This window comes from Muntiacus reevesi, chromosome X (genome assembly GCF_963930625.1).
Source record: "Muntiacus reevesi chromosome X, mMunRee1.1, whole genome shotgun sequence".
Lineage (NCBI taxonomy): Eukaryota > Metazoa > Chordata > Mammalia > Artiodactyla > Cervidae > Muntiacus > Muntiacus reevesi.
Window position 1 is genome coordinate 49,616,139 of NC_089271.1, and position 17,109 is coordinate 49,633,247.

At 39.7% G+C, this 17,109-nt stretch overlaps 1 protein-coding gene across 9 annotated transcripts in view; it reads left to right on the forward strand.

Annotated features, from left to right (window-relative positions):
* The window catches only part of FAM120C (family with sequence similarity 120 member C), a 146,157-nt gene that overhangs the window by 48,078 nt on the left and 80,970 nt on the right, over positions 1 to 17,109 (forward strand). For all 9 annotated transcript variants that reach the window (XR_010660384.1, XR_010660383.1, XM_065914938.1 and 6 more), the window contains exons 2-4: positions 7,650 to 7,896; positions 9,140 to 9,222; positions 15,201 to 15,329. Coding sequence is in view for 7 of the 9 variants with exons in the window: in XM_065914938.1 (XP_065771010.1) it covers positions 7,650 to 7,896; positions 9,140 to 9,222; positions 15,201 to 15,329 (459 nt within the window). In the remaining 2 variants the exon portion in view is untranslated. The remainder of the gene's footprint in view (positions 1 to 7,649; positions 7,897 to 9,139; positions 9,223 to 15,200; positions 15,330 to 17,109) is intronic.

A 17,109-nucleotide genomic window follows, 5' to 3' on the forward strand; every position in this document is an offset into this window, starting at 1 on the left:
TTTCTGTTTAGTTGATCTATCCATAGTTGTGAGTGGGGTGTTAAAGTCTCCCACTATTATTGTGTTACTATTAATTTCCTCTTTCATACTCATTAGCGTTTGCCATACATATTGCGGTGCTCCTATGTTGGGTGCATATATATTTATAATTGTTATATCTTCTTCTTGGATTGATCCTTTGATCATTATGTAGTGTCCTTCTTTGTCTCTTTTCACATACTTTATTTGAAAGTCTATTTTATCAGATATGAGTATTGCGACTCCTGCTTTCTTTTGGTCTCCATTTGCGTGAAATATTTTTTTCCAGCCCTTCACTTTTAGTCTGTATGTGTCTCTGGTTTTGAGGTGGGTCTCTTGTAGACAGCATATATAGGGGTCTTGTTTTTGTATCCATTCAGCCAATCTTTGTCTTTTGGTTGGGGCATTCAACCCATTTACATTTAAGGTAATTATTGATAAGTGTGGTCCCGTTGCCATTTACTTTGTTGTTTTGGGTTCACGTTTATACAACCTTTCTGCATTTCCTGTCTAGAGAAGATCCTTTAGCATTTGTTGAAGAGCTGGTTTGGTGGTGCTGAATTCTCTCAGCTTTTGCTTGTCTGTAAAGCTTTTGAATTCTCCTTCATATCTGAATGAGATCCTTGCTGGGTACAGTAATCTAGGTTGTAGATTATTCTCTTTCATTACTTTCATTATGTCCTGCCATTCCCTTCTGGCCTGGAGGGTTTCTATTGTTAGATCAGCTGTTATCCTTATGGGAATCCCTTTGTGTGTTATTTGTTGTTTCTCCCTTGCTGCTTTTAGTATTTGTTCTTTGTGTTTGATCTTTGTTAATTTGATTAATATGTGTCTCGGAGTGTTTCGCCTTGGGTTTATCCTGTTTGGGACTCTCTGGGTTTCTTGGACTTGGGTGGCTATTTCCTTCCCCATTTTAGGGAAGTTTCCAGCTATTATCTCCTCGAGTATTTTCTCATGGCCTTTCTTTTTGTCTTCTTCTTCTGGGACTCCTATGATTCGAATGTTGGGGTGTTTCACATTGTCCCAGAGGTCCCTGAGATTGTCCTCATTTCTTTTGATCCTTTTTTCTTTTTTCCTCTCTGCTTCATTTATTTCCACCATTCTATCTTCTACCTCACTTATCCTATCTTCTGTCTCCGTTATTCTACTTAGTTCCCTCCAAAGTGTTTTTTATCTCATTCATTGCATTATTCATTTTTAATTGACTCTCTTTTATTTCTTCTAGGTCTTTATTAAACATTTCTTGCATCTTTTCAGTCTTTGTCTCCAGGCTATTTATCTGTAACTCCATTTTGTTTTCAAGAGTTTGGATCATTTTTATTATCATTATTCTAAATTCTTTTTCAGATAGATTCCCTATCTCCTCCTCTTTTGTTTGACTTGGTGGGCACTTGTCATGTTCCTTTACCTGTTGGGTATTTCTCTGCCTTTTCATCTTGTTTAGATTGCTGTGTCTGGAATGGGCTTTCTGTATTCTGGAGGTCTGTGGTTCCTTTTTATTGTGGAGTTTTTACCCGGTGGGTGGGGTTGGACGGTTGACTTGTCAAGGTTTCCTGGTTAGGGAAGCTTGTGTCAGTGTTCTGGAGCGTGGAACTTGATTTCTTCTCTTTGAAGAGCAATGGAGTGCCCAAGTAATGAGTCTTGAGATGGGTCTATGTGTTAGGTGTGACTTTGGGCAGTCTGTATGTTGACTTTCAGGGCTATGTTCCTGCGTTGCTGGGGAATTTGCGTGGTATGTCTTGCTCTAAAACTTGTTGGCTCTTGGGTGGTGGTTGGTTTCAGTGTAGGTATGGAGGCTTTTGGACGGTCTCTTATTACTTAAAGTTCCATGTAGTCAGGAGTTTTCTGGTGTTCTCAGGTTTTGGGCTTAAATCTCCTGCCTCTGGATTTCAGTTTTATTCTTCCTGTAGTCTCAGGACTTCTCCAACTATACAGCACTGATAGTAAAACTTCTAGGTTAATGGCGAAAAGATTCTCCCCCGTTAGGGACTCCCAGAGATGTTCACAGAGTTACATGAAGAAGAGGACAGGGAGGAGGGAAATAGAGATGAGCAGGAGGAGAAAAGGGGGGACTCAAGAGGAGAGATACAGATCTACGCAGTCGTCTGTTCCTAGAGTGTTCTCCGTAGCCCAGCCACCCACAAAGATTCACAGAATTGGATTGGGAAGAGAAGGGGAAAGGAGGAAATAGAGGTGTTCTGAGGTAGAAAACAGAGAGTCAAGATTGGGGGAGAGTAATCAGCAGACTCCTGAATAAAAATGGAAACTGAATATTGGATTCTTAAATGTTCACAGTTTATATCATATACTGAAGAACAAAAATTAAAAATCTAGAGTAGAGGTTAGACTCTTAAAAATACTATATTAAAAACATAAACAAAAACACCCCCCAAAAATTTTTAGAAATATATATGAGGTTCGGTTTAAAAATAGGGCTTCTCTTCTTTTTTTTCCTTTCCTCTTTGTAAGGTTATAGTGTATTGAAAATGAATAATTAAGGAGTAGTAGAGGAGTACTAGAGGACTTTAGAAGAAATAAGAGAAAAAGAAAAATAGAAAATAGAAGAGAAGAAGGGGAAAAAAAGAAAAAAAAAAACAAAAAAAAAGAAGAGAAAAAAAAGAGGAAATAAAATTTTCCCTAACTAAAAAAATCGTAAGAATTTATGAAAATGAAAGTTAAGGACTAATGGGGGAGTAATAGGGAATTTTAAAGGAAAATAAAAGAGAAAAAAAAATAAAAAAGAAAAAATAAAATAAAATTTTTTTTTCCTTACTTAAAAAAAAAAAAGTAAAAATATATCTAGGAATTTCTCTCGAGCTGTTGCGGTCAGTGTGGGTTCGGCTTGGTTTCAGATAGCTCCTCGTTTCAGATAGCTCCTCGTTCCAGCTTACACTTCTCGATATCTACAGGCCCCTTGCGGTGTGGTCAGTGTTTCCTACAAGGATTTTAATCTGTTACACCAGTTCCTTCTGAAGCGGTTCCCTTTGTTTATTTGGCTTCTATTTGCCGGTCTCTTCAGGGCCTCATTTCTGCCCTGACATAGGCAGGCGGAGGTGGACTCTTATTCAGGTAGCTAGTTCACTCGCGCTGCAGGGCGGGGCTGGAGCTGCAGGGCGGGGCCAGAGCTGCAGGGCGTGGCCAGCGCTGCTCAGGTTCCGGCTGCTCTTTATGGAGTGCACTCGGCGCTGCGCGGGGTTCCAGCCCTCGGGTGTTCCGCCAAAGGTCGGAACAGAAAGCTGCGCCTGCTCTTTGTGCCTTCCCCGTCAGAGCGGTCCAGGCAGCCAGGGGCTTGATGCTTGATGGGCGCACTCTCCCCGGGTGTGTGCGCCTTCTGCGCTCCGCGTCCCCAGCCCCAGTCCCCGCCTGCGCCGGTGGGGTGCCTGCGCCCTGTGTCTCGCCGCGACCCTCCTGGCGGATGTCGATCATCCAGAATCTCGGTCCCTTTGTTCTGCGAACAGCCGGCAGTGTGTTCGGGCCAGTTAATTTTCTCTCTCTTTTGTTCTCCCTCAGTTCAAGCTGGGAACTCACAAAAGCTCCCTCCGATTGTCCTCAGGGCACTCAGGTCCAGACCCTACCCCAAGTAATGCCGCCTGCTCCTCTCCGCTCCGCCCCCACTTGCTGGTGGCGGATGCGGGTGTCTGGGGTACTTTTCTGCTGGGAGTTGCTTTTAGGCTCGTAATCTGTGGGTTTTATTTATTGTTTCTCTCCCAGTCAGGTTGCCCTCTGAGATTCAAACACTTCCCCCAGGCCCGCCAGTGCGAGGGTTTCCCGGTGTCTGGGAACGTCCTCTATTTAAGACCCTTCCCGGGACGGATCTCCGTCCTTAGCTCTTTTGTCTCACTTTTTATCTTTTATATTTTGTCCTACCTCCTTTCGAAGACAATGGGCTGCTTTTCTGGGTGCCTGGTGACCTCAGCTAGCGATCAGAAGTTGTTTTGTGAAGTTTGCTCTGTGTTCAATTATCCTTTTGATGAATTTCTAGGGGAGAAAGTGGTCTCCCCGTCCTACTCCTCCGCCATCTTGGCTCCTCCCTCCTAGCTTCATTTTTTAGCTGTGTGACTTTGGTCAATTTCTTCAACCTCTGAGCCTTGTTATTCTGTCATCTGTAAAAGGGAGATAATAATGCATCATGATGTTATTGGAAGGTTAATAGACATGAGGTGTACTTGGAACAGTGCCAGGTACATAGTAGGTACTCAGTTGATACCTAATATTACTTTGCTACTTCATGTCTAAATAACCTGCAATCCAGGCAGACTTTTCCCAGTGACATTGGTACGTCAGTTGTTGAAGTCAAATACTTAGATGATGTTGCCCTATTATTTGCCAGGGCTCCTTTCCCTTTTACAACCTGTGTAGGTCTTTCTTTGCTATTCTGTCAACCCAGCTCTATGTCCTTTCTAAGTGTTGGTTAGGACTGTGGAGGATACACACAAGAATAAGAAGGAATCTGTGGTTTTACAACTTGGCAGGTGAGGATATTGTTGAGTTACTTCGTTGATGGTGTCAACTGTCTCAGTGTTGTAAGAGTTAAGAGGAAAGAAATCATGTAAGAGGGGGCCTATGGAAAGTATTTGGAACATTGGAAAAGAGAGGCAGTGTGGTATTCTAGGCAGGGAAACCAAGGGAGCAAAGAAAAGGAAGCAGTAATCTTGGAGAAGGGTAGCTAGGAAACTAGCCTGGTAGGAGTAGGGTGCTAGGGAATTATGATATTATTGTTATTCTCTTGTTTTCCATTATTTACCCCCAGAATATGCAGTGAAGGAAGTTTTATACCTGGCATCATGAGACTTTTGTTCTAATCTTGGTTCTGCTACAGATTAACTAGGTAACCATGTCAAGTCATCTCTCCTTTCTAGGGGGCTAGTTTCTTAAGCAGCAAAATGAGTAATTGGGCATATGTATATCATATCGCTTTGATATGCACTTTAAATATAGCTCAGTTGGTAAAGAATCTGCCTGCAATGCAGGAGACCTCTGTTCGATTCCTGGGTTGGGAAGATCCAGTGGAGAAGGGATAGGCTGCCCACTTCAGTATTCTTGGGCTTCCCTTGTGGCTCAGCTGGTAAAGAATCCGCCAGTAATGCTGGAGACCTGGGTTTGATCCCTGGGTTAGGAAGATCTCCTGGAGAAGGGAAAGGCTACCCACTCCAGTATTCAGGCCTGGAGAATTCCATGGACTGTATAGTCCATGGGGTCACAAAGAGTCAGATATGACTGAGTGACTTTTGCTTTCACTTTAAATATGTAATAATTCAGTATGTAAGTTATACCTCAATAAAACATTTTTTTAAATGAGTAATTAGATTAGCTCAATGGTTCTTAGGAGTGTGCATCAGAACCTACTGGAAGCTAGTTTTGAAATATAGGCATTCCAGTCACACTCAGGAGATTGTTTCAGCAGATCTGAGGTGAGGCACATGTTTGTATATTTTGAAAATGCTTTCCAGGTGATTGTGATTTATATTCCTTATGAGAGCCATCAGATTTGTTAAAGATCACTAGTCCTTGACTTTCTAGAGTTGAAATCACTTGGATGGTGGCATAATCAACTACAGACCAGCTAAAGGTAATATGTTGTTGTAGAAAGAGCATGGACTTTGGTGTCAGTCTGATCTGGGTTCCTGTTTCCCAGCTCTGTAGCCCTGAACATGCCACATCACTTCTCTAAGCCTCAGTTTTCTTACCAGAACCACAGGACTTATAATGCTGACATAGTCAGGTTGTGATGATGAGAAAGAACATATCACAGTCAGCACTATGCCTGGTACAATGTCGATGGATGCTCAGTCAGTGACTGGTATGAGAGGTATATGCTGGAAGAAACTGTCACTAGGGGACAGCCTAAAACTGTACTCCTACCCAGACCCATCTGGAGTTAATTGTAACTCTAGACATAAATATGTTGCGGCTCAAAGTAAGGTTTTTTGCTTCCTTTGCCTGGATATCAAATAAATACAGACCTTGCTTTGTTATTTACTTACCAGTGTCCCTCCCTCTGCTGTAACTTAATATGTGACATGACTCTCTACTGCAACTAGAGTCTCTTTCCATAGCTTAGACAAAGCTTAATGGATTGAAACTCCTGTCAGACTCCAGAAGAAATACCATTCCTCTAAAACTTAAATGAAAAATTAAGTCAGTTGAGTTCAACAAAATTATCAGGGTCTGTAGGCTCTGGAGACAAACTCCAGACTTTATTCCTTCCAGCTCTGTGACCTTAGAGATGTAAAATGGAGATAATAATAATAGTTATGGCCTCATTGGATTGTTTTGAGTATGAAATGAATTAATACATGTAAAGTAATTGGAACATTACTTAGCACATAGTATATGTTCAGTATCTGTTAGTAACTATTATTCAAACTGCAATGCATCAGATCTTATGTGGGAGCCAGGAATACAGAGTTTATAAAGTTTCTGCAGTCAAGGAACTTAGTGTAGCAGAACCAGTATGCAGATAATTTTAGTATCCTTTATGTAGAGCAATAGATGTGTGCACAAGAAGGGCACTTAACAGTCTGCCTCTATTGCAGTAAAAATAGTGCTCTTCAGGAAGAAGCCTGGTACAATAGGAAGTGTGCATTCTGGAGTCAGATCAGCTTGGGTTTGAATCCTGTGTATACACCCTCATTATGCAGCTTTGGGGGCAACCAACCTCTCGCAGCCTTAGTTTTTCCATTTCTAGAATAGAGTGAAGTTTCTGACCTGTAACTGTTGGAAGCGCCCTATTTAGGTGCCCTGTGGTCCAAGGTGCTCCTAAGAAAGAAAGCAGGAATTTTTTAAAAAGAGTTAGATTAACTTAGATTCAGACTCTGGCTATATGTTATTTAACCTTTCTATGTCTATTTCCACTTGTATGTTTTTTCATCTATATCTGCCTTGTCCTTGGTTGTTCTGTTGATGAGATAATGTATGTAAAGCACACACAGTATATAGAAGGTACTAAGCAATATATAATAACTTTATTATCTTTCTAACAAAGTTCTCATCTATTATTATTTAAAGTAAAAACTTAAATACTATGAACCATGTTAATTTCAATATTCTTTTAAAGAGCTTCAGGCCATAGTTCCATGCAGGGAGTCAAAAATTTGGTCATTTGAATGGACAAATGGATAATGCTGCCTGTTTTTATAATCCAGTTTAGGCTAGGAGAAACTTTCTTTTTTTTTTAAAGTATTTTTTTCAGCCTTGTGTTGTGCTGTGCTTAGTCGTGTCTGACTCTGTGACACCATGGACTGCAGCCCGCCAGGCTCCTCTGCCCATGGGGATTCTCCAGGCAAGAATACTGGAGTGGGTTGCCATACCGTGCTCTAGGGGATCTCCCCAACCCAGGTCTCCCACATTGCAGGTAGATTCTTTACCACCTGAGCCATTGGGGAGGCCCAAGAATACAGAAGTGAGTAGCCTATCCCTTCTCCAGGGGAACTTCCCAACCCAGGAATCAATTCGGTTTCTCTTGCATTGCAGGCAGATTCTTTACCAGCTGAGTTACCAGGGAAGCCTTGTTCAGTCTTATATAATCTTAAATTTCAACAAACTATAAAATTCAGTTTCTAGCCTTTCTGACTTCTAACCAAATATAGGTCAGCTTTTGTTGCATGACATGTTCTCTTTTTCCTTCCTAGGTCTTTCAGAGTCTTGAAGACCACCATTTGGAAGTGGTGGCTTTTTTCAGGGAAAATGGCTTCCATGGTCTTCTTGCCCATGACTCCGAGTATGCGCTCTACAATATTCCCTCTTACTATAGTTCCCATGCTCTGAAGCTGAGCTGGAATGGAAAGAACCTCACCACCAACCAGTTTCTGATGCAGGAGGTGGCCAAGCAGCTAGGCCTGAAGCGGATGAATTTTCCCATATTTGCTGCACTGCTAGGTAGGTGGTCCAAAGAACAGATTCTAATGATCGTGTAAGTTTCCTCTTTCAGTGTTAAGAGATGAAAACCAGAGCAATGGTTATCACTGTTGGATTTATCTTCTGAAAGTTTGCACGTCAAGCACTGTGCTTTGGGGCTTCTTACTAGAAACTCAGCATCTTTTATTATGAATTAATACAGGATATTCCAGAATATTATTTTGATTCTTGTAAAACTTTTTCTTTCTTTACATTCCATAAGTATTTTATGCATGGTACCATCTTAGGCCAAATATCTTATTAGCCCTAGGCAACTTTGGTTTCCCACTCAGAGCATTAGCATTTCTTCCCCACTGTTTAACTTTAGATCAAGAACACAAATCATTCTGCATATTTTTCTTTTTGCTTCTCTTGTGCTTACATTTTGTTATGAAAATTCCCAAAAGTACAGCAAAACTTCAAGAATTTGCTCTGAAAATCCTGTTTCTACCACCTGTATTCTGCCAATAACATTTTACTATACTTGCTTCATCATATATCTGTCTTTATATCCATCTATCAGTTTTTCTTTAAAAAATGTATTTTAAAGTTAACTGCAGACTGTTGATTATGTTTGAGTTGGTTTTCCAAGTACTGACAGCATGAAAGTTAATATCTTGTCTCAGGTGTGACCTCTGTTTATAATCCCAAAGGATCTGAGCTTGGATAATCTAGTGGAGTCAGCACAAGTTTTGGAATTAGGCCTTGGACAAATCACTGAAGTTACACCTCCTGGTTTCAGTTTCCTCATCTGTGAAATGAAATAATAATACCTCACAGTGTAATTGATAAGATTAAATGAAATAAGATATATAAAATGCCCAGCACTTAGTAGGCAGTCAGCAGTCGGTGGCTATTATTATAAAAAGCAGCATAACTGGGTGACAGAAAATAGCATGAACTTTGGAGTCAGACAGTCCTAGATTCTTAGCCTGGTGTGGGCACTTATTAGATGTGGCACCTTGGGTAAAGTTGTGAGACTTGCTCAAACCTGTTTTCCTCTCTATAAAAATGGAGATAATATTACCATACACAGGTATTATAAAGATGATATATATATAATGTATGTGATTCATAGTAGATAATCAAACATAGTTACTGTAGTTGTTAAGAACATAGATATGTATGTATTATTTGATTGTTTTTTTCCCCCAAAGTCCCTTCTTGGCCTGGAGATTCTAAGAAAACATTTGTACAGTCAATAAATGATAGATATATTTTATAGGTAACCACATTCTCCCCGATGAGGACCTGGCTGCTTTTCACTGGAGCCTCTTGGGACCAGAACATCCCCTTGCATCACTTAAGGTAATGTGCCCCATTTCATGCCTGTGCATCCATGCCTAGAGGACATCATGTTTTGATTGGAATTTTGATAGAGTAAATCTTTCATTAGGCTTAAATTATTTCAAATACTTACAAAAAATTTATAATTATGGTCAATACTCTTGAAAAGGAGAAACTCAGTTTTCTACCTAATGTATAGAGAAAAATCTAGTTATACCCCATTGTGTCTTTCTTCCCTATGTGTTCCTCTCTCTCACACTACTACCACTGTCACACAGAGTACTTCACTTTTGACACTTCTAGTCACTAAATATGTGGGAAGTTTTCCCCGCACCAAACAATTTTCTGTGATATGAGCTGGGTATCCTACAATTTAACTCAATTCTAACACTATCTACCTGAAGATAGTGTCAGATTAGACAGGTTCAGGACTCAATTCCAAGGACCGCCCCACCCCCCACCCCCACACTTTCAGATAGCAGTTGCAAGCCCAGGTTATCACCTGTGCTTCTTACTGACCAACTAGCTATAGATTTGAGGTTCCAATGACTCCCTTCTCGGGTTTAATTAATTTGGTTTTTTTTTTCCATTTATTTTTATTAGTTGGAGGCTAATTACTTTACAATACTGTAGTGGTTTTTGCCATACATTGACATGAATCAGCCATGGATTTACATGTGTTCCCCATCCCTAACCCCCCTCCCACCTCCCTCCCCATCCCATTAAAGCACCTCATAGAACTCAGGGAAATATATACTTACATGTATCAGTTTATTAAAGGGTATGATAAAGGACACAGATGAACAGCCAGATGAAGAGATACATAGGATGAGGTCTGGGAGGATCCTGAGCACAGGAGTGCTCTTACCACCTAGGAAATTACAAAGATTTTAGGTGCTCTGTGCCAGGAACTGCGGTCAGAGAACAATATATGTTTTGTATTCTCTCACACCCTTATTATCTTAAGGGTTCATATAAACCTATGAAGAAAAATGTTAATACTAATACCCTGGTAAATAAAAAAATGAGCAAAGGAAAGAAGCAGACAATTCACAAAAGAGGAACTATAGTGGCCAATAATGTGACTAGGTGTTTAACCTCACTGGTGAGCAGAGATGCAAATTGAGTGAGCAATGTGATTTTTTTTAACATAACAGTTTAGAAAATATTGAAAGATTAGTCTACCCACTCCTGTCAAGGCTGTGTTGAGACTGGTGCTATCATATACTTCTTGTGGTAGTGTAAGTTGGTGGTGGTATTATATTTCCCTAATCCTTTCACTGTCCTAGATGTCTATTTCACATCTTTCCTTCTCTCCTCAAGCTTCTAATTCTCCTTCCTTGCTCATTCTCAGCTCATGACCTGACTTCCTATTTCACTCAGAAAATTGAAGCTATGGGAGCAAAACTTCCACCAAGTCCCACCCTTTCAACTTCTCACCTGCTTGCTCTGCCTGCCTTGGATGACCTGTCACTGTTCCTGTCTTAGGCCAACACTTCTGCCCTTATGCTGAATCCATGCCTCCTTGCTAACTTAAGGACATCACTTCAGAAGTTCTCCACTCTTTCTCCCACACCATTTTCCCTCTCTTAGTGTCTTTTTCCCATCAGATGCATAGGCATGCATCCATCATAAAAAATAAAACCTGCTCTTGATTTCATTCCCCCCCCTCCAAGCTACTGCTCTGTATTTCTTTTTCCCTTTTAGCAAACTCTTCTAGAGAGTTGCCTATGTTTGAGCTGTTTACTGTTCCCTTTCTCTGTTCTCTCTTCAATTTGCTGTGCTGAAATTGCTTTCAACAAAGTCACCAGTGACTGTGATGTTAATAAATCTAATGGCTAGCTCTCAGTTTTCATCTTGCTTGACCAGTCAGCAGTATATGACCCACTTGCTCACTCTCTGAGAACATGTTCTTCACTTGGCTTTAAAGACCCTATTCTCTTGTAGTGTCCTGCCTACTTCAGTGGCTGCTGCTTCTGTCTCCTTTGCTGTTTCCTTGTCTTATGTACGTAACTTTGGAGTGTCCCAGAGTTCTATCCTCAGTCCTTTCTCTCTTCTATCCACACACACTGCCTTGGTGGTTGATCTCATCTGGTGTCATGACTTTAAATACCATATGTCCACTAATGACTCCTAAACACATGTCTCCACCTTTGACCTCCCATTTGAACTCTAGCTCCCGATATCTAATGGCCTACTAAACATGTCAAAGAAACACATCCAAATGGAAACTCCTGATCTTTCCCCTAAACCTGTTCCTTCCACAGCCTTCCCTAATTTTCATTAACAGCAGCTTCATCCTTCCAGTTGCTTAGCTTGAAAGGCTTGGAGTCACCCTTGACTTCTCTCTTACTCATTCTCTACCTCTCTTCTGGTCAGGAAATATCATCAGTTCTTCCTTCAAAATATATCCACTTCTCACCAGTTTCACAGCTATTACCTTGGTCAAGCCATCATTCTTGCCTGGATTATTATACCACTTTACTAACTATTGGTCTTCTGCTTTCACTATTTCATGTCCCAATATCTCTCACCCTTGGCCCCAAATCTATTCCCAGTACAACAGCCAGAGTCACTTTAAAAACTGACTCAAATCATGTCACTTCTCTTTTTAAAATTCTCTAATGGCTCTTCATATCACTAACCTAATCTTTACCATGGCCTACAAAGCAATATGCTTTCTGGCCCTCTCATACAGCTCTGATCTCATCTCCTTTTCTTTTGTTCTTAGAATCTTTACATTTACCATTCCCTGTACTGAGACTGCCTTTTCCTCCCACGCAGACATTTCCTCACTCTTATAGGTTTTTCAGATTTTATTTGGCATTGTGACCTTTCCTGACACACTTTTAAAATTTCCTTCTCCCACACCCGCCACACACAGACAGTTGTATTCTCTAACTCCTTCTCTGCTAACACTTTCTCCATAGCCCTTACCTACATTTAGCACACTATACATTATATTATTCTGTTTGTTTCACCAACCTTATCCCATCCTAACACATCTGTACTAGAAATTAAGCTCCCATGAAGGCAGGGAGTTTTGTCTGTCTTTTTGATTCCTGCATCCCTGATGCCTGGAACAGTGCCAGGCATAAAATAGGCATTAAATATTTATTAAAAGAAGGAATCAATGGTACACCCTATACCTAAGTAATTTGTATTAAAAGCTTTTAGAAGTGGAAAATGGCAAAATGGTTGTCTGAGGCGGCCTAACAAATAGCTGAGAAAAGAACAGAAGTGAAAGGCAAAAAGAGAAAAGGAAAGAAATACCCATCTAAACACAGAATTCCAAAGAATAGCAAGGAGAGATAAGAAAGCCTTCCTCAGTGCAATCAATGCAAAGGAATAGAGGAAAACATTGGAATGGGAAAGACTAGAGATCTCTTCAAGAAAATTAGAGATACCAAGGAAAGATTTCATGCAAAGATGGGCACAATAAATGACAGAAACAGTATGGATCTAACAGAAGCAGAAGATACTAAGAAGAGGTGACAAGAATACACAGAAGAACTATACAAAAAAGATCTTCATGACTCAGATAACCACGATGGTGTGATCACTCACCTAGAGCCAGATATCCTGGAATGTGAAGTCAAGTGGACCTTAGGAAGCATGACTACGAACAGAGCTAGTGGAGGTGATGGAATTCCAGCTGAGCTGTTTTAAGTCCTAAAAGATGATGCTATTAAAGTGCTGCACCACTACAAACAGAGGTAGTGGAGGTGATGGAATTCCAGCTGAGCTATTTCAAGTCCTAAGAGATGATGCTGTTAATGTGCTGCTCTCAATATGCCAGCAAATTTGGAAAACTCAGCAGTGGCCACAGAACTGAAAAAGGTCAGTTTTCATTCCAATCCCAAAGAATGGCAATGCCAAATAATGTTCAAACTATCGCACAATTGCACTCATTTCACACGCTAGCAAAGTAATGCTCAAAATTCTCCAAGCCAGGCTTTAACAGTATGTGAACCAAGAACTTCCATATGTTCAAGCTGGATTTAGAAAGGGAGAGGAACCAGAGATCAAATTGCCAACATCCTTTGGATCATAGAAAAAGCAAGAGAATTCCAAGAAAGCATCTACTTCTCCTTCATTGATTATGCCAAAGTCTTTGACTGTGTGGATCACAACAAACTGTGGGAAATTCTTTAAGAGATGGGGATACCAGACCACCTTCTCTGCCTCCTGAGAAACCTGTATGAAGGTCAAAAACCAACATTTAGAACTGGACATGGAACAATGGACTGGTTCCAAATTGGGAAAGGAATACGTCAATATTGTATATTGTCACCCTCCTTATTTAACTTATATGCAGAGTACCTCATGAGAAATGCCAGGCTGGATGAAGCACAAACTGGAATCAAGATTGCTGGGAGAAATATCAATAACCTAAAATATGCAGATGACACCACCCTTAAGGCAGAAAGTTGAGCAGGAACTAAAGAGCCTCTTGATGAAAGTGAAAGAGTGAAAAAGTTGGCTTAAAACTTAACATTCAGAAAACTAAGATCATGGCATGTGGTCCCATCACTTCATGGGAAATAGATGGGGAAACAGTGGAAACAGTGTCAGACCTTTTTTGGGGGGCTCCAAAGTCACTGCAGATGGTAATTGCAGCCATGAAATTAAAAGACGCTTACTCCTTGGAAGGAAAGTTATGACCAACCTAGATAACATATTAAAAAGCAGAGACATTACTTTGCCAACAAAGGTCCGTCTAGTCAAGGCTATGATTTTTCCAGTGGTCATGTATGGATGTGAGAGATGGACTGTGAAGAAAGCTGAGTGTCGAAAAATTGATGCTTTTGAACTGTGGTGTTGGAGAAAACTCTTGAGCATCCCTTGAACAGCAAGGAGATCAAACTAAAGGAAATCAATCCTGTATATTCATTGGAAGGACTGATGGTAAACCTGAAGTGCCAATACTTTGGCCACCTGATGCGAAGAGCTGACTCATTTGAAAAGACCCTGATGCTAGAAAAGATTGAAGGCTTGAGGAGAAGGGGACAACAGAGGATGAAATGGTTGGATGGTATCATTGACTTGATGCACATGAGTTTGAGCAAGTTCCGGGAATTGATGATGGATAGGAAAGCCTGGCATGCTGCAGTCTATGGGGTCGCAAAAACACAACATGTGTTTGCAAGGACACGACATGAGCTACTGAAGTGAACTGAACTGAAAAGCTTTTAAGAAGTTGATAGCCTTTTACTCAGCAATTATCATTCTAGAAAACATGTAATTAGATAATTGGAAGGTAGTCAACAAGTCATACCTACATTTCACCATAACATTTAAAATTTTCAAGCATTACAAAAATAGAAAAAGTAATATATAGTTAACTGTCACTATAACATCTTCTATAACCAGTAGTTGTTAAAATGTGGCCACACTTGCTTGAGTTTTTGTTGTTGTTGTTGCTCTTACTTATATATTTTAAAACAGATGCCAGTCCTCAAGTTATTTCACTCTCGTTTTCTTTGATATGCATATGTAAAACATATGAGCATTTTCTTATTTAGGCACAATGCCATTATTACTCTTAAAAAAATTAATGATAATTTCTTGATATCATCTTAATATCTAATCCATTTTTAGATTTTCATGATTGTCTTAAAAAAAACTTTTTTGTGGTTACTTCAAATCAGGATTCAAACATGATTCACACATTACAACATTACCTTTAATAGCAGAAGTTTGGAAACAGCTAAAATGTATCATGACAATTTATCATGATTAATTATGGCAGTGCCATAAAAAAGCGATCTTTGTTGTGGGATTATGGCTGATATGTTGTTTTCTTTCTTTATCCTTTTCAGTCTTGATTCCAAGTGTTCTGTACTGAAAATTAGGGGGAAATTAATTTAAAGAAAAGATGATAACTGTCTCTTAGTGGATTTACTGAATTTGAATTCTGTATCTCACACCTGTCTCACCCTTTTTCTTAATGATCCATCTTAGACATCAATGTGCTTTGCTTATCTTACTTCTTCTAGGTCAGAGCTCATCAGCTGGTTCTTCCTCCCTGTGATGTGGTAATCAAGGCTGTTTCTGAGTATGTTAGTTCCATCAAAGACCCCTCAAACCTGGATGTGGTTGGGAAGGATGTTTTCAAACAGTCTCAGGTAAGCTAGCCTTCACCTTCCTAAGAACGACCAGTTTTCTTACTTCACCAGAAGTACCACCAGAAGATTTGATCATTTTTGCACTGCCTGCCATTTCTCCTCCTCCGTGCTTATCTTCTCCCTTCTTACAGACTAGAGCCCCAAAATTTCTTTTAGAAAACATCATTAGGCCTGGATTTAAAGGATTCTTTTTTACCTTTTTTCTATTGATTATTAAAGCTATATGAATTCCTTCTACAGAATTTAGAAAATGTCACTTATACTCTCATTACCCAGAAACAACTTGCCATAATTATCACTCTGGCATATATCCCTCTCTTTTTTTATTCAGTGTATATTTTAATATAAAGGAGGTCTTCTTTATTGGAGGAAAATGAGTGCTGAAAAAGACTACTTAAGTATGTCCATATGAAACAACACTTTCATTATTAATAGTGAAAAAAGGGCTCACCTGGGATTTTATCTTGTGAAGTGAAACTAGAAGTTAGGAAAATAAGTTAGTTTTATTTTTGACAATTTCATTTATACTTACGCTTCGGGTTTTTCAGTTTTATTTTAAATTTAAAAGTCAGTAAAACTGACTTGTATGGTTATATGGATTTTTAAAACATGTATAGATTTCTGTAGCCAGTATCATAATCAGGATCAGAACAGTTGAACCTTCCCTGAAATTTCTCATGCTGTCCCTTCATAATTATACCCAAACTTATCCCTAATCCCCGGAAACTACCAGTCTATTCTCTGTCATACTTATATCTTTTAGAGAATAACATGTGAACGGAATCATAGAGTATGTAATCTTTTAAGAATGGCATTTTTCATTCAAAATAATGTCTTTGAGATTGTTTTAAGTTGTTGAATGTTGCATCTATGGATAATTCATTCCCTTTTATTGCCATAGTATATATTGTATCACTCTACATCATTTTGTTTATGCTTTCACCCCTAGAGAATATTTGAGTTGTTTCCAATTTTTAGTGGTTCAAATAGAGCTTCTATAAATATTTTTGTACAGATTTTTGTATGAACATGTTTTCATTTCCCTACTATAATACCTAGCAATGGAAACTCTGGGTCATATGGTAAGTGTATGTTTAACTTAATTTTTTTTTTGTTTTAAATTTATTTATTTTAGTTGGAGGCTGATTACTTTACAATATTGTAGTGGTTTTTGCCATACATTGACATGAATCAGTCATGGGTGTACGTCTGTTCCCCATCCTGAACCCCCCCTACCACCTCCCTCCCCATCCCATCCTGCAGGGTCATCCCAGTGCACCAGCCCTGAGCACCCTATCTCATGCATCGAACCTGGACTGGCGATCTGTTTCACATATGATAATACACGTGTTTCAATTCTATCCTCTCAAACCATCCCACCCTCGCCTTCTCCCACAGTCCAAAAGACTGTTCTGTACATCTGTGTCTCTTTTGCTGTCTCGCATATAGGGTCATTGTTGCCATCTTTCTAAATTCCATATATATGCGTTAATATACTATATTTGTGTTTTTCTTTCTGATTTACTTCACTCTGAATGATAGCCTCCAGTTTCCTCTACCTCATTAGAACTGATTCAAATGTATTCTTTTTAATGGCTGAGTAATACTCTATTCTGTATATGTACCACAGCTTTCTCAACCATTCGTCTGCTGATGTGACATCTAGGTTGCTTCCATGTCTTGGCTATTATAAACAGTGCTGTGGTGAACATTGGGGTACATGTGTCTCTTTCAGTTCTGGTTTCCTCAATATATGTGCCCAGCAGTGGGATTGCTGGGT